General features: G+C 41.5%; 1 protein-coding gene across 3 annotated transcripts; it reads right to left on the bottom strand.

Moving 5' to 3' along the window:
- LOC108232542 (protein FAM222A) lies at window positions 1-24,295 on the bottom strand. Of its 3 annotated transcripts, none has more exons than XM_017410425.3 (3): window positions 23,879-24,295; window positions 12,996-13,161; window positions 1-2,469 (listed from the first exon to the last, which is right to left on the bottom strand). In XM_017410425.3, exons 2-3 carry the CDS (start codon window positions 13,123-13,125, stop codon window positions 1,124-1,126), a joined length of 1,476 nt encoding a protein of 491 aa, XP_017265914.1. In that variant the 5' UTR covers window positions 13,126-13,161; window positions 23,879-24,295; the 3' UTR covers window positions 1-1,123. The 3 variants fall into 3 exon arrangements, with proteins under 3 accessions (XP_017265914.1, XP_037835550.1, XP_017265911.1); XM_037979622.1 differs by lacking the exon at window positions 23,879-24,295 and adding an exon at window positions 19,093-22,604 and having other exon boundaries at window positions 12,996-13,164; XM_017410422.3 differs by having other exon boundaries at window positions 2-2,469; window positions 12,996-13,164.
- Between the last annotated feature and the right edge of the window lie 2,001 nt (window positions 24,296-26,296).

Here is a 26,296-nt window from a genome sequence, read left to right as displayed (position 1 = left end):
ATAAGGCTGCGTGTTTGTTAGACAGTAAACCTAAATGTATTTACTGTAGTAACAGTATTTGCTGGGTTTATAAAAAAATTTATTTTACTTGACAAGCCTTATAAAGAAACAGAAATAAAAAGGGCTGAAGGATCACAATCACACACTGCAAAAAGTAGTTTTCATCACCATAATTTATAGAGAGGACTCACAGGTTCATATGTAATAATTGCACTTTATATTAATTATAGAGAGTTTGCCATAGAAGTCACCAGGCCAACATAAATAAATAGTTTTACAGAACCGTCGCAGACACACGGAGAACTACTCAGTCACACGTCTCAGATCATTCCGGATGATATAGCCCTACAGTACATGATTCAGGCGGTCTGCTTTCCAATGTTAATCAGTCTATTAAACAACCATAAGGTGAGTAAAGTCATTTCACTCAGAAGCAAAACAAACCGCAGAACTTTCTCCACTTTAAAAAAAGGTGGAAAATTCAACCAAAGAGTGCATCTTTCTTGGCCTGGATGCAACAGTCCAAATGCGCCGAGCTCAGCAGAACTACAAGAAGACAAATTAAGATGCTAAATGACAACATTTTATCTGTAACTGTGATAGAGGAAAACCTTCCTCAACATCATGAGCAGTGTGTCTTCATTCAGTGGTTGTGAGACTTTCATCAGACGGAATCGTGGATGCACAGGAGTGGATGACCAAGCTCAAAAAGTAAAAAAATAAAATAAAATAACTCCCACTCAAAAAAACAATTTTATGTTTAAGAAAAAAAAATAAAATTACAACAGTTGCACAAATTCTTTACATGGTTTTTGATTGGTGCCCCTGATCATTTCAGCTCCACTCGTTTCCGTTTTTTGCAAAGGCCTACAAAACTCACCTGCAGCACGAAACGCGAGTGTGATCGAGTGCTCAGCTTCAGTGTTAAATCAATCACAGCAGTCATTAAAAGATGCAAACATAAAAAGAGTCCGTGTCGCAACTTCTGATTATCATTTTTCCTTCTTTTCCCAGGCATGAAACACAGAAAGGCTTCTACAAATACATGCACAAATCAAAAAAGGCATGTTTAAACTCCAGTTGTGTGTTTAAAAAAAAAAAAAAGTCTTGTATGTCTCAGCACCTATCTGTAGATGGGGAGCTGGATGTGCTGTTGGTGCTCCAGCAGCTGAGGCATCCCTGCGGCGTCGTACCTGCGGCCCAGCATGCGCTCTTTGATGCAGGGCGGGTGGATCTCACTGATGAGGCACTCCAGAGACTGCAGGCTGCTGCTGAGGACGGCAGCGTGGCACAGGCCGAAGCTCGGCAGCCCGCAGCACAGGTTTTGGTCTGTGGTGTACGCCTGGGCATGAGGGTGAGGAGGGAGCGGAGGGTGGAGGGGAAGAGGAGGGCGGAGCTGTGGCTGGCTCGGGTGGAGGTGCGGGTGGGAGAACCTCACGTCTCCGGGCCCGGCCGCGCACGGCCCCAGCACCTGAGAGGTGTAACAGTCGCTGCTGGGGTCGTCCCAGAGAGGAGCGAAGAGCTGTCCCGCCGGCCGCTCCCGGTCTGGTCCGGCTCCCAGGCTGCCGGAGTGCTGCCTGTACGACAGCTGTGACGAGCAGGGCAGAGGGAGGCCGCTTTCAGGAGACTGGCCCACACCGGCCTCTGCTGCTCTGCAGCCCTGAGTGCTGTTACCCACACCGTACATCCTCACTGCTTCCTGCTGATACGGCTGCTGCTGCTGCTGATGATGCGTTTGAGCTTTGTGCTGCCACACCGTGTAGTCTCCTCTCTCCAAGTATCCCGCTTTGGCCGTGTCTGCGTCCTGTGAAGGCAGCACTGCGCCCGCAAATGCCAAGCTGCTCGGGGGCGGCACTCCAAACACGAAGTCGGAGTCTGTATGCGCCACTGCGGCCACAGCCTGCAGCGAGGGGTTGGCTCGAGCCGCTCCCCCCGGCTGCAGGGCCTGGCTGTGGGGAACTCTGCTCATCTGCCTCATCAGGCTTTGAACCTCTGCCAGCTCGTTCGGGGGAGCCAGGCTCTGATCTCTGGAGGCCATTCCTGCGGTAGAACAAAGTGTTTCAAGGGGTGCGTCTGGGGGCTTGCAGGAGCTTATGCGATAGGCCTCGTGCCCATGTCGGACCTTGTAGCCATTGTTCAAAGGATTATTATACGGTGCCACAGAGGTCTGGGAGTTTGCGTGTTTAGTCCTCCTGCCTTCAGAGCTTTTCACCACACTTTTCACCACCACCGAGGCTTTGACGATGGCCAGCAAGCCCTGGTAGCCTCCCGAGTGTGGGTGTGAGTAGGGGCTGTAGCGTTGGCCCATGGTGTCCAAGCCGTTCACGGTTCTGTTAAGCTGTTTGTGTTGTGGCACCCGTATGTCGGACGGAAAGATTTTGATGGACAACGGGCTGTTGGCGGTTTTCTGGGCGAACGCATCCAGCTCTGCAGGAGACGGATACCGAGAAATTACGGAGCTCGACTCTCCTGGGAAGAAAACAGACAGAGAAGGTGATTAGAACAGACTCAGCAGAAGTCCACAGAAGTCCTGTTCTGTTGCTTTTCCCATGCATTCCCACATCCGCAGTAGGGGATAATAGTAGACATCAATCAGAGTTAAATACCTTTAAGGAGGAAAATGCCTTTGGCACTATTTGATTTGAAGTTTAAGAGATAAATTCAGGCTTAGTTTACTTCAAAATGAAATGGGAAGCAGGGAAAAAAGGAAAAAAAGAGGAGATTTATTGTCTCAGTGAGACAATCTGTCCTTAAAGGCAAAATCAGGAAGACTGAATAACAAAAAAAATAAAAAATAATTAATTAGGAATCAAAATCAGTGCTGTGTTTTTCTCTCATAGCGATGAAAAATGTGTCTTTAAATAAAAAAAATTCTAAGCAAAAGATGCCAACTACTGCATCCGACGTGATTGAAAACATCAAACTTTAAACTCGGCGGCCATATTTGTTTGTTTACCTACACAACCTGTCTAAAGTCAGTCATGTGACTCAGACTTTGACCTGGTTTTCGGCGGATTCAGCCAAAGGTTTTGTTTACGCTGAGTGTGGACCCTCATTTTGAAATTGCATTCAACGTATCTGAAAACTACTGGGGGCAAACTCCTTTCAAACTGCATCATTTGGTGTAACTATTGATGACCTTTCACGTGTTTGAGTTCATGCTTTGCAAAGAGTTCCCTGAAACTGCAGGAGACCGACGTAGAAAAATAAATTCCAGTTTCGTCCACATTTTTTAGCATTTATTAATCAAAACCAGATCAAACAACCTCTTGATCTTGGCACAGTTCTTGTACTCAGTCATCTATTACAGGTTAATGATTTCAGTTTGGGAATGTTAAACAGATTTTCATGCTCTGACGATTACAAACCAATTTCATTTTCCTCATAATTTTAACTTTTGTAGCCCTTCTAAAGAGGGCTCCGCTTTGACTGTGGAACTGCCTCTTCACATTAGGTCATCACCAACACTCGACACTTTTAAAGCCCGCTTAAAGACTCGTGTTTTATCCCACTGCATTAAAACCAAATTGAGTTGGGACATTTCTTTTTTTTTCTCCCATTTTTGGCCCGCTCTGTTTTACGTCCAATTGTATTTTACTCGTATTCTTTTATTGTCTTTGCATACTCCAGCACTTTGGTCAACTCCTTTTACTTTGAACACAAATGGTAAAGTGAGACGAAAGTTCATATTTGAATGTCTACCAAATTAATTGCTGGGCAAGAAAATTGCAAAAAAACCTGATAGGTGGACCTCTAATAGAAACTAGTCTTCACTATTAGGAAGAAACAGATTCTTTGTTATGATCTGTAGGTTCTGTAACTTTGCAGAACTTTTAGATGTTAGAAAATATATATTTATTTATTTGAAGAGCCATAAAAGCACATTATAAGCTTTTAAATACTTTAAAATGACTAGTTTTAATTACGGTTTTCATCAATTTCTCCCTAGTTTGTCTAAATGTTGACATTTCTAATCATTTAGGTAATACCAGCTATTACTAAATGCCACTTTGTGCTACTTAACAGCTTTATAAATTAGGGCTAAATCTTTAAAAGCTGGGAATGTAAGAGTTGTTTGTTTTTTTAAAAAGGCAATCATCACGAGCACTGTTGATTGAAATGTGTGTCGAAAAGCAAAAATTGGCTTTAAACACTATTATTTAGGCTGTTTTGTTTGTTCCCCCTTTTTTTTTTAAACAGCAAAGGCAAAAAAATAAAAAATAAAGTGTGCCTCATTTAGAAAATAATAATTCACCTGCTGGAAATGACTGCCACCTTTCAAAATGACATTTTAAGGAATTCCTAACAAAAATGAAAAGCCACTAAAATTAACCCAGCTCGCACCGCGACTCAGAGGAAATCTCAGCATGCAAAAAAACAAGGCTGTAATCTGCAATAAGGGCAAAAAAATAAAAAAAAGACAAAAAAACACTTCATTTCATTTTCAATAACAAAACCAATTCCAGCTATGCGGGGTAGAGCTTGCTCATTGTTCCCATTTGAAATTGATTTGGGAGTTCATTTCATTTCAGGCCTACAGTGAGCCTCCCGACTGTGAAAATGACTCAATCTACAAGATCCACCTCATGAAAGAAATAAATTGGGTGTTTAAAATGGAGGAAGGAGGTAGAAAGCAGAGTGTTCAATCCATCCAACAATCTCCCAGCGGAGCAGAAGGAACAAGCGCCATGGTGCCAGGAGCACGAATGAACTCTGCAGAGAAATACAACAAAAGCAAAAAACACGGCTTATTATGTTCCGGTGCGGGGCTGCTATAGAAAACAATGACATCTGGGATGTTGAGGAGCTGTTTGTACTGTACACAGCATCAAGATGTGAGCTCCATTTTCCCATAATCCTTCATGTGAAGAAAAAGGAAAAAAAAAAAAAAAAAGAAATGCCAGCTGTAATAATAACTTCTGGCTTTTGGATAAAAATGCATAATTCATGACCATAAAAGAACAGAAAGAGGATCATAACCACCTAAAGGAGCTTAGATGGCCATAAGCAATGACATATTAAAAAATTTAATAACTCTTTGCATCATCGCACACCAGGAGCGATCCAGTTTTTCCATGTCGGGTAATGTTGCACACTTACCAGTGATAAATGATTGAGCAAAACAAATCAGAACGCTGCAATTTGGCTGTTTCTTTTTTTTAAATAAAACGTAACTGCTGAGCCCCCCCTCGTGGCACGCCGGGGCGTGCTGCTGCGCCGCACTTCAAACACTTTAAATGCTAACACGTCTTCACGGGACGTCTGATATTGTTAGTCCACAGATTACAGCCCCCATCAGAGCTATGGAGACACAACACAGCTGCACTTCCCACTGCGGCTGCCTTAATGTGGCACCATGGAAACCTCATTAGCAAATAGGCACTCTGGATTCACATTTATCATTTGAGCACCACCACTGGGTGACATACACCAAAAAAAAATAAAAATAAAAAAGGGGGGGGGGGATTAGTTCAGGGTATACTGACAGAAAGCTAACTGCTGGTTAATGTGAAGTCTCATATGAGATCAGCATTCAATTGCTTTCAGTTAAAGCCAGGGGAAAAAAAAAAAGTATCAATCTTGTCAAATTTTGTGGCAATCAGTAACAGTAAATGACAAACTGCAGCGCCACAGTGTGACAGACAGAGGATGCTTACATGCTTTCCCGAAAATATGCAGGAACTGCAATAAAACCACTTTTTTTTTCCTTCTCCCTTAAGCACAGCCAAGTTCAGCGCTCATTAATTACAACGTGGCGTGGCGATAGATCAAGTTTTACTCCGAAGTCGACAAAATGGCTCCAATCTTATCCCAACGCTCGACATAAGGCCTTAAATAAAACAAAGCTCCAAATATAGTCTCCGGACTTTAATAGATTGTCACCATTTTAAAACAAAACAAAAAAACGAGTGCACAATGTAAGAACAAACCATGCAGAAAAACCGCAGGGCAGGAGATTATTAAAATAAAATAAATAAGCTTCAGGTGCAGGATAGAAACTTACAACAATATGTGGTGATCGAAGTAATAGTCCAGATCTTTTGTTGTAGGGTTCAGTGGAAAGGTTATGAACATGCAGTTATAGGTAGTAGAAACAAAAGTGGAGCGCTGCCATCTTAAAACAACTCCAATTTCAAAAAATTCATGGCAGTTCATGCTGATGCAGTTTATAAACCTTTACACTGTGATCAACATTAGAATCCAACGATTATTAACAAGCAGAAACGAGAAAAATGGGTGAGATACCCGGACTGCTGGCGTCGCAAGTAGCTGCAGAGGTGCTCTCATTTAGCGTTTTAAACACTTCCACACCACAGACATGTTGGCTCGTTACATCACAGACACGTTAGCGTGTGGCTTCCATGAAACCACAGACAGAAGGCCAACAACAGAGCCTGGGAGCTGAGTGCGGTCAGCTGCTACCTCTCAGCGAAAAAGGCCTCGATCAGAACCCCAATCAGATACTTCAGATCATCTCAGGACATCCTTAGTGTAATATGAACTGGCAGGTGAGATAATTATTTCTAAAACAGCTACGTACCGCTATGAAATATTCCAGACAGAAATTGTTTTAAGATGGCGGCATTCTGCTTTGGTTTTGGCCTCACTCAGAGTAGCCACTAGCTTGTCAATCCAGTCAGAATTAAACTATATTTCTCCAAAGAGCTATCTATGACAGGTAAGATGTTACCTGTTTATAACCTCTCCACAGAACCCCTCTTTATAAAAAGCTGCCTTTAATGTTACGATATAACCCGGTGGTGTCCAATCCTGGTCCCGGAGTGCCACTATCCTGCATGTTTTAGGTGTTTCTCAGCTTTGACACATCTGAATTGAATGAGTGAGTGATAAACAGGCTTCTGGAGAACTTAAAGACCTGCCGAAGAGCAGGGAAACAACTAAAACATGCAGGATCGTAGCTATCCAGGACCAGGATTGGACACCACTGATATAACCTAACTTGAGGGGAAAGAAATAAAACACGTGAGCAGACCTCATCCTATTCAGAGATAAGAAAATTGCATTACACCAAATTTTACTCGAATAGTAAAAAACATCTTATCTTATGTACGAGTGGGGCATTAATAGAAAACTTTTAAAATCCAGATAACTCCTTTTTATTGGTTTTACGTTCACCAATGAAGCAGACAGAGCTCACACTATCACAGGGAGTTTTGAGTGGAACAACTGTGTTTTGGTGACTAAAGGCTCATTAGATAAGCGTTTCCTCAGGCATCGACTCTGCAGTTGGACGACAAAACAAGACAAGCTACAGAAAGCAGAACATTAGTTTTGTATCACCTTTTGCTCTTAAATGAGTGATGTTAAAATGAGTTTTAGGGTTTTCTAACCTCAGACACAAGACGTACGATAAGACAAGACTACGGCACTATCAAATCAGATTAAAAACAAGATACTCTGCTGTAATATAATAATAACGATCATAGTGCCACAGCATGGCGGCTTGTCTTCGATGTTTCTTTCAGAGGGACACTGTATTCACACAACAAAAACTCTGCGCTGTAAAATAAAGATAAGAAATGAAAACAAATTTGCGGCTGTTCGCATGACAACGGGGGAAATGGCAGCTGTGTGTTGTGAGGTGAGGAATGGCAGGAAGATAATTAGCAGTCTGACCTTAAGCACTTAATCACCCTGAACCTGCAGCCTGCACGCCGTATCTCTCCCTCCGCTCTGACAGCGAGCAGAAAGCAGCACAGAAAATAACAGCGGCTTCTTTTTCTTTTTTTTTTCTGCGAGCGGGCCAGGCCAAAGCCGTCATGCAGGGCTTAAATATTCTTTGACCTTTTAGCATCCCCCCCCCCCCNCTCTTCCCTCGGGGCTGATTGAAGGCAGCCACACAGGGCTGAAAACCTTGACTGTACTTTTTATTTTTAACAAAAACAAAATGAGCAGGATGGCGGAGATGTGAGACGCAGCGTGAATCCTGATACATTTATTGATCCCAGCCTTTAGTTTGTGCTCGGTTTAAAAAGGTGTTCAGCACAATGGAAATGCTAATCAGCTGTTATGGCAACAAGCAGGAATGACACACTTTTCGAGGATACAACTGGCTAATCCCAATTTCCTCCTTTCTATTTAGGGGACATGCATGGATAGAAAGGCTTTGTGCTGTAGAGGCCAATTATAAACCCTCAATCAACACTGTTATGTAAAGGTATAGCCTAATGTGTGCCTATCTGAGTTTAAGAAATTTTAAATGTTAATTTAAAAATGTACAGAAGCAATTAAGTACTTTTAATTAAAGGCCCAGAATTCATTAAAGAAATGCATATTAACTGCTGCCGTTCATGACAGAGTTTTAAACTTGGATCGACTTTCTTCAAATCATGAAAATAACGCAATACGAAAATGCATGCAATATCACAAGCGCTCGCTTGAACTGTTCACGCTTTGAGTATGTGTTGGGGATGACTCTCAGCTACTACCACACCAAACTTTAGCTTAATATCTCTAAAACTGACTGAGATATAAGCCTTTTTGTGTTTGCTAAGGTCAGTTAGCTGTGGTGACCAGCTTGAATCAGGTCGACTCCAAAGGTTAACTGCTTCTTGGTGTTCATGCAGTGATTTCTTTCTGATAGTTTCACTAAAATTTGTCCACTGGTTCACGAGATATTTTGCTAACAGACAGACAAACAAGCACACATGTTACGCTGGGGTATATTTGAAGCCCTGGCCCTGCAAACAGTCCCGCTCGCTGTTTTCTGCCACTTTAAACTGGCTAATCTTTTCCCCGTGGTCACGCTCGAATCCACCCCACCCCGCCCCAGATTAGAGCAGAGGCCCTTATTGTTTTAGAGCAGTTTGAGTTAATCACTAATTTATGGGCCAAACAAGCCCCAGAGGCAGGGCTGAAACAGGAGTTGGACGAGCTCATCGGGTTTCTGAACCCGCAGCTTCCAACCATTTCATATCGGGTGGTGGAGGTGGCGGTGCGGGGGCGTGGAGGTGGAACATAAGGAAACGATTACCATGACTGCTAGATATGATTCCCACATGAGATAAAGCGAAAATAAACCCATAAACGTTGGCAGAACTGCCAGGCGAAAAGAAAAAACAACCAAAAAAAAAAAAAAAAAGAAAAAGAGAAAGAAATCCCCACAGGTCTTTTATGTAAGGCTAATGACTTATCTTGAACACTTGGGTGAGATTACTTGTTTACTGGTGTCAAATCCTCAGCAGGAACACGGCCCTGAAAACTGGCAGTTAATTACAGAACAGCGCTTCTCAGCAGGCATAAATACTTGTTTACTACACCAATAATCCCGATATTTAAAATGCTCTGGCCTCCCTTAATAACAGGGGACGGAGCTCGGCGGCGCGCGCACGCCGCATCTGAAACCCATTTCTTCGTTACCATGACGACGTCTCCCGTGCACGTGGTTGACCCAGTAATTAAAACCACGTAATTAATTGGTCCTGCCTCGGTCCGTTTGAAACGAGCCTCCGCGATAGACTATATGTCACTTAGCCAGGGTAAACAAGTACACGGCCGGCTGCCAAGTTCTCCCGCTGAACGGCGAACGCAGAGCGAAAATAAACTCCGCTCTTTCTTTTCCGTCATTTGCATTATTATGTATGTAAACTCTGATTATTTCAGTCAGCTTTAAACAATGAATGTCAAACATTCAATCATCACAGATTAGAGGCTCAGTGATTTCGTTATGGACACAAGAACAAACTGAAAGAACTCAAACAAGCAAATCTACAGCACAATTAGAGTTAAAAAGTTGGTTTAAATATTGCAGGATGTGAAATTACCAATTCTGGGAGCTACTCTGACAGTACTGAGAAACTGTCCTGGTCAATTTGCTCTTCTAATACACAATAACTAAAGAAATAAAGAATAAAATCTATGTGCAAATGACTGAATGTGGGTAACTCTGCAGTTTGCTTCAATTTAGCACCCAAAAAAACAACACCCACACAATCTTTTTACCATTTTCTTTTAATTTGCTTGTTCACAGCAACGGAGGTTGGGACTTATTATGGTCTGAGGCGTCCACCGTGATAAACAATGCATCAAATCTGACTCCTAATTCTCTGTCTTCGACGCTGCGGGGGGGGGGACACACAGGACATGGCAGCGCCGGAGCATGTGCTCTTATGTTTTCCCTCACACTAGCCTCTCTATTTATGACCTTCCTTGATAAACACACAAAACGACAAACACAGACACTTATTCACCCCGGTTTTCACATGCCTCCCTCTCTGTGTCAGTAGCCTCTGGATGAGCGGCGCCCACAGAACAGCGTGACCTCAGGGTCGAACACTTAGCTATGTGTGCTCGAGGAGGCTCTGGCGAGCGCTTCTTCGCACCAGTTGTCGTTCCTCGTTTGTTCCTGTGCTGCTGAGCGCAGCGTTTTTTGGGCAAAGTTTCCCCTCTCGAAAGCCAGCTCGAAGCGCAGGCCAGCAGCGTGGGAAAAAAACAGAAAAAAACAACAACAACAAAAAAAATGCAGCCCCTGTAGTCGTGCTGAGACAGCAGGGGAAAGCAAAACTCTCGTTTGGTCTCATCTTCATACGGCTTCCGCAGAAATCTTCCACCGGGGCTCGTGGAGCTGAGAGAGAGCGCTCTCGTGTTCAGTGCCTTCAGTTTATTGATGGCTAAAAATGGCTTTCAAAGGCCCAGCAGCCGCTGAAGACTGTCCCTATTTAACTTGATCCAACAACGACTCATTTAATGAAAAAGGCCGGACCACACAGACTGAGCTCCCATCAGGAGTCTATTCCCCATGGCTGAGCTCGAAATGTCAGACTACAGCTGGGGGGGTGGGGGGTGCATTAAGCAGGGCTGCGGGAGGGGGGGGGGTCGAGGCCCTGCAGGTAAACAGGATGAGAAATGCTTCCCTGGTTTGGCCCGAGGCAAACCGGGCCCTTCTGTAACAACAATTAGCAGACAAGTGCTCCACTGACTCCAAATTAATATTTAATAACAACGAGGTATTTTGCCTCGGGAAATGAGAGACAAGTAGATGGAGCATTCAAATTCTCTTTTTTTTTTTTTTTTTGGTAGACTCGGATGCGCATGGATTAGCTACAACTAAATCAGGGAGGCATAATTAACTGCACCGTCTGTCAAGCCAACAGGGTTTTGAATCATTTTGGGCTGTTTACGCCCGAAATGATTATGATTACGCGCTTATTTTGACAGCGACCTCAGCCGTTCCTGTTAGTCTTGTTGTGCCTGTTACAGCCCCGACAGCTTTTATGGGCAACTACAAAATAAAAAAGGTTTTATGACCTTAGCAAACTCTTAGCGTGGTTCCAATGAATGTCAGTGTGAGAGGAAGTCCAATTAGCCGTAATAAGTGAAAACACCTGGGCAGAAATCCGATAATTACGGGGTCTTAAAATCAAAATCTACCTTTTGTTTTATTTCAATTCAGTACAATTCAAGCTTACTTATGCCAGCTGCGGAGTGGAACAAATAACTTGATCTCTGTACTTCAACATGATACATTTACCAGTTCATTTTTATTGAATGCTTCAAACTTTTTATAGCCAGACATGTCAAGATATCCTGTAGCAAGGCTCATGCAAACAAACCGAGCCTTCACTGATAACACGACCCTGACCACACTGACAGAGGTGCACTTTTTTGTTTTATTATTTTTACAAGTTGAGATAACACTGATAGTCAAATTGACATTTTTGTCTTGCCCATAAGAAAATGTGCACGTGCACTATTAGTGGTAAAAATGTGCATGTTTTTGCCGTTTCTCAAACAGAAAAAGAAAGACGTCTCGTATGATCTCTCGTAATCCCTTTCACCTTGAACAGTGCACTAACTGAACTGGCAGAGGTCTAAACAGAGCCCTAAATGCATCAAAATAAAAGGCGCAGCATTCCTTGAACGCATCGCTCTCGGTACGTGTTGGGAATGACTCTCAGCTACAATCAAATCGTAGCTCATCGCCGATGAATATTTAGATAATATGACACTTTTCAAGCCTGGATATAAAAAAATGCAGTGATGTTCTGCAGTTAACAGCAAAGCAGGAAGCAATAGCAAAAACAAAACAAAACATTTGAGTTAGAAGCAGATGAGGAGGCAGGTGGGATTTTCTCCAGTCAGATTAATTTTTAACTATAAATCTGAATTACAAAGTGAACAGGGTATTTTTTAAGCCCAAGGAGTCAAAAAAAGTCACAGAATTGCGTTTTTTCCCTCCCCAGAGTTTTTGACTTTGTGATGACTTCAGACATCAAAAATATACTGTATGCTATTATGCTTACATAACTGTATTCTCTTGAATATAAATCAGATTAAAACCCAAGACGTCAGCGCTTTTGTTTCTTGAGAAATTCCTGAAGGATAGTGTTTGTGTGACTGTGTTCGAGTTGGAAGTGTGGGATCTCTAGCAGGACGTACACCAAGCAGCTCAGATTGCTGCACAAATAACACTTTTGTTAGAAAATAAAAAATAAAAAAGTTGCTATCAGACGAGACCTAAATCTGCAGACATAATGAATGTAATCACTTAACTGAAAAGGAATCTAATCACAAATTCCAGGCCTAAAGGTACCCACCCAACCTTTGAGCAAATGGTGTCTAATCAGTCACAGTGAAGGTCAAACACTGACACGAAGCACAAAAATGTGAGGATCATCAGTAACTTTGTGTGGGAGAGCTGATTAACGCTGTGATTTCAGAGTCCACTTTGACCTGCGTGCATTTGCTCAGCAGTGGAACATTGATTACTGACCCAATTACCGGGCATTATCATCAAGAGGCACTTTATTTTAATTCAAAGTGATTCACCTGGCTTTGAAACAATTCATATTTAATGTGAACATGCAGTCAGGAAGATTTGTCTTCTACAGAGCCGAGTAGAAAATAATTTGGCAGTATTTTCTGTGAGTGCAGTCAAAGATAATTTCCTCCTTTAAAGGTAAACTGTGTTTTCGTGATACAAATCGAGCGTTTTTCGGGGTGAAATGTGTCTCCAGCTGTACCGTCAGACTCACCTTTCTGGCCGCATGTCTGCAGCTGTTGGACCGGCAGCAGTAACGACGGCGGTGACACGTCGAGCGTTTTGGGCGTGAAGCCCAAATGCTGCGACGAGAAGTTCTGCCGTCTCTGGATGCAGGCTAGCATGATAGTTCACTGGGGCTGCGCGCAGCCTGGGTGTTCCTGCTAAATTGAAGAAAAATGACAAGTTTTTACAAAGTCAGTGTTTGGCCTTCAGATAAAACGCTCATTAAACAAAACCAGAGGAGACAGCAGCTCTCTGAGGCTGAACTCACAGCCAACCTCAGGGCTCACCGTGTTCATCTAAAGCTAGCAAGCTAACAAACATAATATTAACATTTTAGCTCATTAGACCAAGATGCACACCTGAGCTCAATGGAGACGGCATTAGTTCTAGATTAAAGAGATAAATTAAGGCATTATCTTAAATTAGGGAAGGTAATTTTCAAACTTCCAGGGGGATTTGTCCTCTTGAGACCTAAATGTTTGTAATTTATCCACTATCCAGTCACCATTGTTTTCTCAGTTTGGAGCACAGTTTCAGATCTCTCTCTCTCTCTCTCTCTCTATATATATATATATATATATATATATATATATATATATATATATATATATATATATATATATAAAAGGTGGATATAGAGTCTGAAAAACAGCAAACACTAAATTTCTTTAACTTCCTTTTTTTTTTTTTTTTTTTTAAAATGGTCCACAGAAAGTGACTCCAGTGACAGAGAAATAACCTGCATGGCATGATGTTTAACTTCTCCACATATATGAAATACAGGTTGATGATGACATCATACGTCAATCTGAGGCCACAAACTGCTGGTTTGGGGCCTCGAGTTTAGCATTTATTTCTAGCCACCTTTGTCCTTTTTTGAACCAGAAGGGACCATATTTGGACGTGAATATGGAGCTAAAAGTCTGAAAGCTGATAGAATACATATCTTTGAAGAAGAATATCAATTTAGCAATTATATTTTATTCAGAAGAACAACCAGCACAATGATAGTAAAAAGTGAATCTACCTAATGAGACCATATTGATGTTGAGTCTTTTGCTACCATATACATATTTGAGAACAATGGTTCCTAGTTTGGTACAGTTCAGGTATAAATTATGAATTATGGCGTGGCTACCATGTGAAAAATGACAATTGTAAGGCTGCGAATACTGTCCTCAGCTTCCTCCTGTTTATATATATATATATATATATATATATATATATAAATAAAGGTGATATGAAACTCTAAGGACTCATTTAGGAACATTTTAGAAAGACTTAATCTGCCTGGTCTGATGACTCTTTCCTGTTATCAACTTTGCTCTTCCAATTATGTTCGAACAGATTACCGCTAACCCCCTGTAGTCCCGGGGCTGGCCAGGCTTGTGGAGAAACACCAACCGGCACAGAGACCTTGTTTTATTTTTTTCCCCTCGTTCTGTAAATCTATGGCCGTATTGATCAGCAGAGAAAGCCGAAAGCAGCTCCCTCCCTAAAGCGGGCTGCTTGCAGAGTTAAGTACTGTCAGAGGAAATGAGAGCTTGTGTCAGAACAAGACCGTGCCTCTCCATTGCTGATTGGATTGCCAAAACATTGAGACAACATTTAAGTGATAATCACACTCGACTTCCTCAAAAGAGTCAGCAAAATATGAACGCTAGCGCTGCAAAAGGGAAAGAAACCCTCAGGCTAGAGAGAAACAGACTGATGTATGCGAGTCAGGCATCTCCAAACGCTTCCAATGCAACATTTTACAGCATGTGGTGTCAAAAGTTAATCAATGAAATAGCTACATATAGATACATTTTTATTTTCCTCACTATGCTGTCGTCTTCAACAAGGCTAACACCAGCCTGCAGCGTTCAGCTGTCAGATCGCCTTTTTTTCTCTCTTGCTCAGTTTCTGTATTTTTGTTTTTATTTCTCCCCGAAGGCTCAGAGGGCAGCTAAAGCGACTCAGCCACAGAACAGAATGTTCAGTGATGGGCTGCAGAAACACGATTACCTTCACTTCAAAAAAGGAAGACAAGTCGTCTGTTTCATTCTTTATTCTTTACTCGGGAGCGAACAAAAATAAAAAATAATTTGAAAAAAAGAAATCCTTCACCCCCCCTCTCCCTCTCTTTCTTTTTCCATCTCTGCTCAACATTTGATGACAAGCTCACTTCAGACTGCTCAGTGCATCCCATCTCATCTGAACACACACACACACACACATTGGGAGAACTAAAAGCTGCACACTGGTCAGATTCCACTATTGAAAATAATAGCAATTTCACAATAATCCTCCCATTACTTCACAATTGTCAGCAGGGAGATGCTGAAAAAAGCAGCAGGGACACGAGAGAGGAAAGGCATCTCCAGGGAAATCCCTTCACAAGCAGAAAATGAGACACGAATTGGAATATCTTCCATTACACCCCCCCCCACCCCCTCATAATTTGCAGATGGAAGAAAAACACATCAAGGAGGGCATTAGAATTCACAAAGAGGCCTGCAGTGGCTTCACCTAAAAAGTTGAAATGAAAGAAGCAGAAGTAATTATTTTGGTCCGTGCCGACATCTTCCAAAAACCTGAAATTTAAAATCTCCCTTTACCGTAAGAATGAAGCGATCAAAGAATGCTTGATTTCACAATGAAACGCTTTTAAGCTTTGCTCTTAATTATGATGCCTTTAACGAAAATCTCCTTCAACTGTGAGTGGGTGAAATGAGGCCAAAGCAGAACTAGCACGTCACCTGCTGCCTTGCACGCCAAAGTTTTAAACAGAGCTCTTGTGCTAATCTGTTACCACACCCAAGATGTCGCTGAGAACCTATAAAACTGACTGAGTCATGATCATTTCTGTACTTGCCAAGGGTGGCCATCTTGAACTGGGTTGACTCCAAAAGTGAATCAGTCGTAGACGCACATCTGATGATTGCTTTCTGAGACTTTATAATAAAATCCGTCCTGTGGCTCGTGAGATATTTTGCTAACAGACAGACAAGCCCACACAAACAAACGAAGCGCCTGCCTTTCGTGGTGAACAAAAATGAACTGTGCGTGATAACTGTGGAGCATTCGTCAGCAGTTTTACAGTTCGCCGTTACAAGCTCAGCCCAGCTCATCCTTCACAAATAATTCTCAGTATCTCACCAGTTCATGCTTTTCAAGGACTCTTCTAAAGTGAGTAACAAGGGCACAAAGTTTTAAGCCGCGAGAATGTTTAATTCTTGCCACTCTGCAGCGATATCCGTGCAGCTGATAAGCAGCGGGATGTGGCCCACTGAGGGCCTGCCAGGGAGATAAAGACCTTGTGCTTTGTTGTCTATCTAACTGTCCCCCATGGTGCTGTGATAAGAATGTTTAGGCAGACAAAATGATTTTAAAGCTCTCCTCTGGTCGTAGACGGAATGTGGCATCTGTGCCAGGCATTTTGGGACGTTTTGTGCAGCAGCAGAACAGCCATAAAGGAAGTTTGGAGGGAGAGACTTTCCCCTAATGTTTGCTGTAGTTAAGCAGAAAATAAAGCGTTTAAAGTGAACTCCTAGGCATCTGTTCAACAGAAACTACTCTTTTACAATTAAAAGAAAGGTCTAGCGTTGCTGGAAGGAATGCATATCACCTGCCTCCTTTCATGCCAGAGATTTATGTGCGACCTCACGCAATTAGAGTATGTGTTGAGCTGCTGCCGAGCCAAATTTTAGCTCAATATCTGTAAAATAGCGTGAGCTTTTTTTGTCTTTCCTAAGGCCAGTTGGCTGTGGTGGCCAACTTGAATTAGGTTGCCTTCAAAAGTTATGTACAACCAATATTTACTTTGAGAGTTTCATTCAAATCCGTCCCCTGGTTTGGGAGATATTTTGCGAACACTACAGACAAACGAACGCACAGACAAAGGCAAAGACATTATTGCCACTTTGCCTTCAGTTGATAATCATTCAGCTGGCGCTGTCTGTGCTCACGTGGCCACTTTTCTTAAGAGAGTAAAGCTGTTTGATTACCCAAAACCACCTAATGTGTCTAAAAGCCTGAAATGGATTAAAGTATTGTTTCACCTGTTTGGCTTCAAAGCAACAGGATGAGAAGATCCTTCCAAGCAGGAACAAGCTTTAAATTACACAGGCAGCGGCATCTGTCTGACCTTCTGTCAGTCTTTTATGACTTTGTTCAGCATCAAAGGTCAGAGCAAAGATATAGAAGCAAACTGCACAAAGAAACCTCCCTCACAACAAACATGAAATGCACAGATAAAAAAAAAAGACTCACCCTCGCCCTGGCACTATAACACACAGCTTCCCCGACTTTTTCTATTAGCAGTTCCCAGGATCCTCCCTGAATGATTAAACAACAATGAAAAGACTGAAGATGAGCCACCTTTTCATTCTCTGACATGAGAGCTATGGTAATGTTTTCCCTTCTCTCCACTGCTAAGACGAACAAAAGCCAAAAAGAGCACAAAAGCCAAAAACATAGAGATTTAGGAATAAATACATGTCTAACAAAGAGAAATGAGATAGTAGGAAAGAGAATAGAAGGGGTTGTTTTATATGGATGATGTAGTCTAGGTGACCCCAAATGGTGGACCCACAGAACGAATCTGAACTCAGCCTTTTCCACATTTGTGGCAATTCAATTTAGATGTCGCAGCTTTTCTAGCATTTACGGTAATTCGCTATTTCTTTCAGTTTCTCTATAGAAATAAAAAAGCTGCCAGCCTTCGGAGCAGAAGAGGCCTAAAAAAACAACATAACGAGTCAGGAGAACTAGCACGAAGAGAAACATTTCTTTAGGTCGATCTTGCTGAATTTGTTTCAGAGATGACTGATATAATCCCTGGACAGCAATCCACTCCTTGTCATCGGCGGTGTGTGGTTTTTGTAAAAGGTACAGACGCTGCAGGAACCTGTCAGTAATGGAGATCAGACAAGGAGTTTTAAACACAGACAGAATTAGATAGCAGCGCTGCGACAGCTGCTGGATTCATCTCAATATAACCTTGAGCACAGGCACAGATCATGCCCAATCCCCTCATCCATTTTTAATAGAATCTATTACTTCTGGATTAGCTGATAAGAGCTGGCCTGGTTAAATTCTCTAATAGTTTACATAATTGGAATCAGCACAGCACAGAAGACGGCCAGATTTCGTTCTCCCTTCTTTGTTGAGAAACGAAAAAACAGAACACAAAAGGTTCACATGCAGGATCCCCAAACAAGCCCGAGTCACTCCACTCTACACTACAGGAATCATCCAGGCCTGCGGCTCGCAACAATGAGGCTCATTATAATTGAGATTAGCTCCCATATAGAAGGCATTACAAGATTAGAAAGGCTCTCCTTTACTATTTTTAATGCAAGCACAAAATGTATATCATTTATCCCTGGGAAGCGTTCTGACAGATGTTCGGAGCGTTCAATTAGATGTAAATCATGCAGCAATAATGGCTGGGTGACTGGGAGACTCATTTACATCACAGACCCTCTCATGCAAAGACACAGCTGTGCTACCGTGGAGCAGATCATTTGAAAAATCAAGCACCCTTAATAACAACACAAATACTCCACTGACAGCCTTTAATAGTCTCCCAGCTATCCAACTAATGCAAAGACATTTATTTAATGAGGAAACGCTACAGCACAATAGCAACCTCGCTGCGCTCACCCCACAGTGTTTTTTCATACAGGCAAAGCATGATTAAAATGTACTCAGAGTCTGTCAAAAGTAACGTATAAACTGCTACAGAATAATTTCCTTCTAAAAAGGCCGTCCTGTTCTGAATCCATTATCCAACCCAAATAAATCTGCGTTAACCTTTTAATTTTTGTGTGCATATAATTACAGATTGCCTTAAATTTGGTACGATGAATTGAGCTACTTTACATTTATACAATGAATTGATTCATTGTGAGATTTTTATATAGATATATATATATATAAAATGAGAAAGTTAAAAAAGGATAAAGTAACAAAATTAAGTGAAAGAATCCAAGAAAAGTACAAATATTTTCAAATCCTACTTAGGCGAAGTACTTTAAAGGAATAGTTCAGATCTTTTGAAGTGGATTTCTGTGGAAAGGTTAAGAACGATAATATCTTACCTGCTATAGATGGCTCTTTGAATGACTTCAGAGAGGACAGTGGGGTACAATCCTAGTCCTGGAGGGGGGCACTGTCCTCCATGCTGTAGTTGTTTTTCTGCTTTGAAACACCTGATTCGAAGGACTGAGTGATTAACAGGCTTCTGCAGAACTCAAAGACCTGCTGAAGAGCAGGGAAACATCTAAACCCTGCAGGATAGTGGCCCTCCAGGACCTGGATTGGACACCACTGAGTTCAGAGAATTAGAGTTCAAGTCTGACAAGCCAAAAGCTAGTCAGAGCACAACAACTCATGTGAACACCTTCACATTGACACCAGTTTAGCATTGCACAATTATTTAACCAGAATTCTTTGGCAAATGGTGGCAGCAGCAGCTAGCTGTAGCCCTTCCTATGCAGCCTGTGGCACTTCAGGCAGGAACATCATCAGCTAAAATAACTTGAATGTCAAACTGTCGGCAACATACAGGTTTATAAAATAGTGTCTGTATGAGACTGGAGTTGTTTTAAGGCACCACCAAATTACTTTGGTTTTGGCCCCACCCTTAGGTCAATAAACTCGACCAATTAAACTCAATTTATCTAAATTGAAGCATCACCAGAACCCAAATTCAAAAGATGCCAACTTTTTCTTTAATATATATCGATATGAGATTAATACTCATGGCACACTTACTAAAATTTAATCCAATAAACAATATATCAATTCTACATATCATTAATCGTTCTTTGTTTAAAGTTTTCCAGTTCGGCTTCATTGCTGTGAATTTTCTCCACCTCGTCTCCCTGAAGAATATGACACAAGTAAACAAAGTTGTAAATTTGGAGAGCACCGACGCCACTTTCCGCGTAAAGGGGCCGAGCACAAACGGAGCTCTGAATCCCGATCCACAATTAGGCCTTATCTGCGAGAGCAGCCTCGGGTGGGAGCAGAAAGCCTTGGACCGACTTGAATCTGCCCTCCCTCGTCGCCTGTGCCAAGGTAGAGGAAACGCACAGCGGGAGGTAAAGGCCGGCGCCAAGGAAGCATTAGAGAGTAAACATGGCCCTGTACGCTTATCGAGACACACTGTTACGGCGCAATGAGCTGTGCCGCCCAACCTTTTGAAACCTGGACTCAAGAGATATAAAAGAATGGACTAGACAGTTTTTTTTATTACAGAAAACAGAAACTAAGAAGATTATATTGTTTGACAATATTTTTAAATCTTCTAATTGTTTTAGGAACAAATAAAGGCCAAGCATATCTTGAAGAATGCATATCGCCCGCCACCTTTAATGCCACTGTTTTACACTAAGATCATCATATGCTGAGAAACAATGTTTTTGTCCATCCTGGTCAAACCTTATGCGCAGTCTGATGTAATATTGCAATTACCTGCATGTTCCCACATGATCTATTAGCACTTGGGAGTATGTGTTGTGCATGACGCTCAGCTACTACCACACCAGGTTTTAGTTCATCAGCTCTAAAACTCACTAATGTATAGCCATTTTTGAGTGGGTCAATGAGCTGTGGCGGCCATTTTAAATTGGGCTGACTACAAAAGTTAATCAGTTGCAGATGTACATCCAGTGATTACTTCCTGAAACTTCCATTAAACCCCGTTGAGTGGTTCATGGGATTTCATGCGAACAAACAAACAAACAAGAGTTGATTCCGGCAACATTTTAAACAAGACTCAGAGTATACACAGAGCTGGGGATCAGTCTCAGCTACTACCACCCCATATTTTAGGTCAACATCTGTAAAGCTGTCTGAGTTATAGCCGGAGTTTGCCAAGTGGCTCAGCTATGGTGGCCATCTTGAATCAGACTGACTCCAAAAGTGAAACACTCAGATGTCAGATTACTCTGAGAGCTTCATTACAATACAGCCTGTGGTTTCCGACATATTTCGCTAACACACACAGGCACGGGGCAAACACATGATCGCTCCACCTTTGGGGGCGATAAAACTATGCTACGTCAGACAAAAGACTACATCTATAGTCAGTTTGAGGTCACCGGTTCTTTCAAGTCATTTAAATCTCAAAGCGAACATACGGCTCATTAAAAGCTGCGAGATGAAACACTGCTATACGGCTCTAATGTGGCAGAGAACCTAAAGATAAGCTTCCAAGCATTGAGCAGACACATCAGGAAGAAAAGTGTCTTTGATCTCCAGAGCAAATCACGACGTCGTCATCTCTCCGCGTTTCCTTTCGGGACAAATGATGATGCATGCAACGCAATCTGGCAGGAGGATAATCATTCATTTAGAGCAATTATGGAATAGAAGCATGGAAGTAAAATAATACCAGAAAAATTCCATTTTTGACAATATTGCAGTGCTGAATGGCTTTGACGAAGAAGCTTAAACTTAAGTTCTTAAAGCGAAAAGAAGCTAAACAAGTTGAGAGCTAAAATGATCTAAAGGCTAGCTAAAAGTAGCAAAAAGCTTAAGGTAGCAAAGCGTAAAAGTAGAGGTTCTTCTAGGAATTGAATGAACAGTATAAAAGTTACAAAAACCAGAAGAAACAGCTCCTAAATCTTAATATTTCCCAAATGAGCTGAGCATTTAAGAGATGAATCAATGGCAAAAATACCACAAAGTATGCTGATGTATGTCAACTGGCAAAAGAAAAAACTAAATCCGGAAAAATCAAAAACATGAAAACAATAATGCGAATGCTGAATCTGCATTCGCATCACTATTGATCTTAGCTGTTCACCCCCCCCTCCTAATGAGCAGAGAGACCCACTCTTTAACCCTCCAACCTTAACCCCCCGTCTCATACCCCGTCCTCCTGTTAGGGAGAAAAGACCAATTAGACAGATTTCAGAAGATGGCAGGCCACTCGTAATTACACATGACAACCCCTCGCAGAAAAAAAAAAAAGAAAAGGTGATTACAAAGGCTGCACAAGACAAATGGTTAGGCCTGAAGACTTTGACGTTATAGATGGGTGAAATGTGCATGTGCACGTACAGTTTCTGTAGTCCAACTACAAACTGATGCAAGTTGATGCAAGGAAATTAACTGTACACTTAACAAACCCTGAACATGAGGCAACGGATGACTGGGCAGATAAAAAAAAAGAAAAAGAAAGAAAGAAACGACCTTAATCAGCCCCTATGTACTGGCCCGGGTAATAATCTTTCAAGAAAAGGTCATTCTCGCAGAGAGCAGCTCCCCTTCAGTCAGTAATTTGGCTAGGCTGGGAGATTGAGCGAGCCTGGGGAAACTTCACAATAAATCAGAGCTCAGCTTCGCTCCTGAGAAAGCAAAGGGAAGCAGGCAGCCAAAATGACAAATCCCTTTTCTTCACCGAGTTGGAATTACTGCCGGGGTGCGACGCCGGGATCAGAGGGAAACCCCTGTGGGGATAACCTGCACACTGCCTGCTGAGATGCACTGCAAAATTTAAAGGCTCCAGAACAAGTTCAGGCACAGGCAACAAAACGTGGACAAGTAATTATTGCCCGACCCCAAGGGCAAAGCGATAATGTTTTTACCCGTGTGTGTTTGTTTGTCAAGATATTTTGTGAATCTTTGAACAGATTTTTAATGAAACTCTCAGAAAGTAATCATTGGCTGTACATCTACAACTGATTAACCTGATTTAAACTTAGCCAACACAAAAATGGCTAGAACTCAGTCGACTTCACAGATACGGAGCTAAAAGTCTGAGTGGTAGTAGCTGGACGTCATCCTCAACACATACTCCGAGTTAACAGATCACTCAAGATGCTGCAATATTGCATGAGACTGAGCGTAAAGTTATCACTCAACATGAGACGATCTTGGTTTAAAACTGGCGTGAAAGGCAGCGGGCGATATGCATTCCTTCAAAGAATGCAAGGTCTTTAATTACTTCGAGTTAGTCTCTTGTGGGGGGCTGTAATGTGTAAAGACGCAAAGCTAAATATCCAGTTTAAGACTTAAACAAGCAAAATCAATTTCATCAATGAAAACAGTGTTGTGGGAAATTTGTCATTTTGACACTGAAGATAATAAAACACCGAATTGCAGGTTTTTTTTCCCTCCCCTCTTCTTCCCTGCCTCTGGTGGTGAGCTCTGACACCCCATCTCTTTGAGTAATAAAGGATCTGGTGAAATGCAGAGCGGGGGGGATAGAGAGCAGGCGAGAGCAGGCAGGCTTGAATTTCACACCTGGCCAATAATCTGGAGAAAACCTCTGCCGAGGCTAACCTTCAACCCCAGTTGCCACCAGTGCAGTGAGGGGCGATGATCCCACCTCCAACCCCGCAGACAATAGAGCTGCAGACCCCTCAGAGGCACCCCCCCTGAATGACTGATAATACACTTCAAAGCGCCGGGATGCTGACATATATAAAGTGCATGCAAAGCCATCATCCAGTGCACATGTGCAGACTCAGATGCTGGCTTGCAACCAATCATTTTCAAGAGGAAAAAAAAGAAAGAAAAAAGCATTAATTCACAAATCTTTAACATAAAACAAATTAGGTCTGGTGTTTTCCCAAGTAATTAACTTACATATAAGGCCAATTTCAAGGACTTGGATGCCATTAATCTAATTATTTAATAGTCAAAATTGGAATCTATAAATTTAAATATGCATCAACCACTAAAAACAAGTCAGATAAATAACTAAAATGATTGATAAACAACTTAAACACCATTTGAGCATCATTGCACACAATTTTAAAAACAGCAATTAAAATGCATGCATAATATATATTTATACAAATATGCACATTTCCCTGAATTAGCCTGTTTCCAATTGCAAAGAAAATTAAATTAATCTGATAAATATCTTACAGAGTTTAGTCTGATCATAAGGCTTGTTTATCTTTGGTTCGCCTCGGCTGATTGGTTCCCGTCCTCCTCCTAGGAAGGCGTATTTCCTTCGCAGAAGAAGAAGAAGAAGAAGCAAATCTCTCGCCACGGATTTCACGGTGAGCCCTGGAAACCTCGGGGGGAACATCCATTGATGAAGCCGGCTCCATGAAGCTGCAGTTGAGCTACTTCCTCGACATGCTCGCCGCCCGCACGGAGGACAATTTCACCGACTGGGTCTGCCCGTCCGGACGCGGACACTTGTGTCTCATCGCCCGCCAGCAGACGGAGCGCCGTGTGAGCGACTGGACAGCGACGTCGGAACGGGAAACGAGTCCCGTGCGCTGCTGGAACCGGCTCCGGGCCAATCAATCAAGGCCAAATTTGAATATTCCCACGCGTCGACCAATCGGATGGAAGAGAGGGCGGGGCTTAGCGGGATGACAAAGGAAGCTCTTTTTTTTCCAACCCCCACCACTTTTTTTAAAGCAGAAAAAAAATTAAAGGGGAAGGAGTTTTGATAATAAATAAGCCCAACAAAAACAATACTCTTTAAATTTTATGTTGTAGTAGCAGATATTTATTTACACTCATCCAAACATCTTAACTAGTCATCATCCTTTCAGAAATAAAATCAGAAACTATAAATCTCACATAGATGAAAGCGTTCTACATGTTTTGGCTTTTCATACTGCCAGTGTGTATNATATATATATATATATATATATATATATATATATACATATTTATATATATGTGTGTGTGTGTGTGTGTGTATAAAGCAGTCTAGCTAATTGTTCCATCCTACTGCAACAATAAATGACATTGTGCAATTGATAATAAAATTTGATTTACTGGTGCTTTTGCTGCAGTACTATATTTTTAAAGTCTGCTTTGAGAACAAGTACCTAAACTCTACTGCAGAGAACTCCCATAATGACATTTAATTAGCTGCTGCTTTTATTTATCTCTTTCTAGACATTTTATCTCTTTCTCTATCTGGACATAAAAAGGAAAGTGTTTTATTTAAAGAACTTCCTACTCTTTGTCAATGTTTTAAATTTCTTAAAATGCATTTGTGTCTCTTTGTATTCATTTTGAGTCTTTGCGTAGTTGCGTTACGTTAGGGATTTTACATTATCACATGTCTTCTATTTGGAACTCCACTGCCCAAAGTCCCAGGATTATGACTGACGCTAAGGTTTTTTTTTTTCATTTTGCCCACAAAGCATAGTTTTCTTGAGTGCAAAAGTTATATTGCACACAGAAGTTATGCTGTGTGCACTAAACATATGTTGTGCGCACATAAAAAAATACAACCCCAGTTTAAAAAAAGTCAGGGCGTCGTGTGAAATGTAAATAGAAAAACAGAATGCAGTGGTTTGCAAAACTCATAAACCCATATTTTATTCACCATAGAACATAGAAAACATATTAACAGTTTAAACTTTGAACTGGTGCTGTATATCAGTGGCACCTAAAGATTTCCTCCGCCCTGTGTTAAAGTTGTGTTTGTCTTGTTTGAGACTTTTTTTTAGTGCGTTTTGTGTAATTTTATATTTGACATGTGTCATCTTCAGTAACGTTTTGCTGGTGAATCTGATAAAAATATTAAAAGCTACTTCTTACAAATAAACATCTAAGAAACCTCAGATTGGTGGTCCTAAACTGCTGAAGCTCACATGATACAAAGTAACACTTTGTGTTTTTTTTTTTACGTGAGCTTCTAAAAACCCCAACCGCACACAAGTTTAACTCAGAGAGGTTATGGCATCTTAACACAAATATGAAATTTAAACATGCGCATGAAAACAGTTCCAATGCAAATAACCACAGTCATGTGTCCTAACAGCAAACAGCAAGCTCAATTTAGGACGAATTTGTGTCTCTTAGGTTAGAAATAACTCAAGACAAGAAACACAGATTGTTACAGAAACCAACTGAGCATGCAGTTAAACTGAAAAGCTTTAGGTTTTAAAATAATATCAAACACAGTCAATCTGTGCCAAATAGGTCTTCCTAAGGGTACATTTTTGTGTCTGTGGGTCCAAATTATTTGAATTTCACAGCTATATTTATAATAATAAGTAAAAACAAAATATGCAACGAGGTGACATATGCATGTTTTATGGGCAACAATGACAAATAGAATACAATTTAATTTAAAGGGGAGAATGTGACTTCATGTTCCTGGTTTCATGTTTTACATTATGCCTCCTGAGGTGGAGACACATAAAAATGGAGCATTTATCACTTTAATAGCCCAGTTTTCTTGTTACACTTAAGAACATGCAGGTAGATGACATAGTCAGATAGAAATGACAGTCAATGCATGACTGCTCACCCAGCTTAAATCTAATAACTGTTTCCTGCGGCTGCAAAAATGAACGTGCTGTAAGT

This window comes from Kryptolebias marmoratus, linkage group LG14 (genome assembly GCF_001649575.2).
Source record: "Kryptolebias marmoratus isolate JLee-2015 linkage group LG14, ASM164957v2, whole genome shotgun sequence".
NCBI lineage: Eukaryota > Metazoa > Chordata > Actinopteri > Cyprinodontiformes > Rivulidae > Kryptolebias > Kryptolebias marmoratus.
Note: the sequence above shows the minus strand (reverse complement) of the source record. Positions and strands in the feature narration are given on the sequence as shown.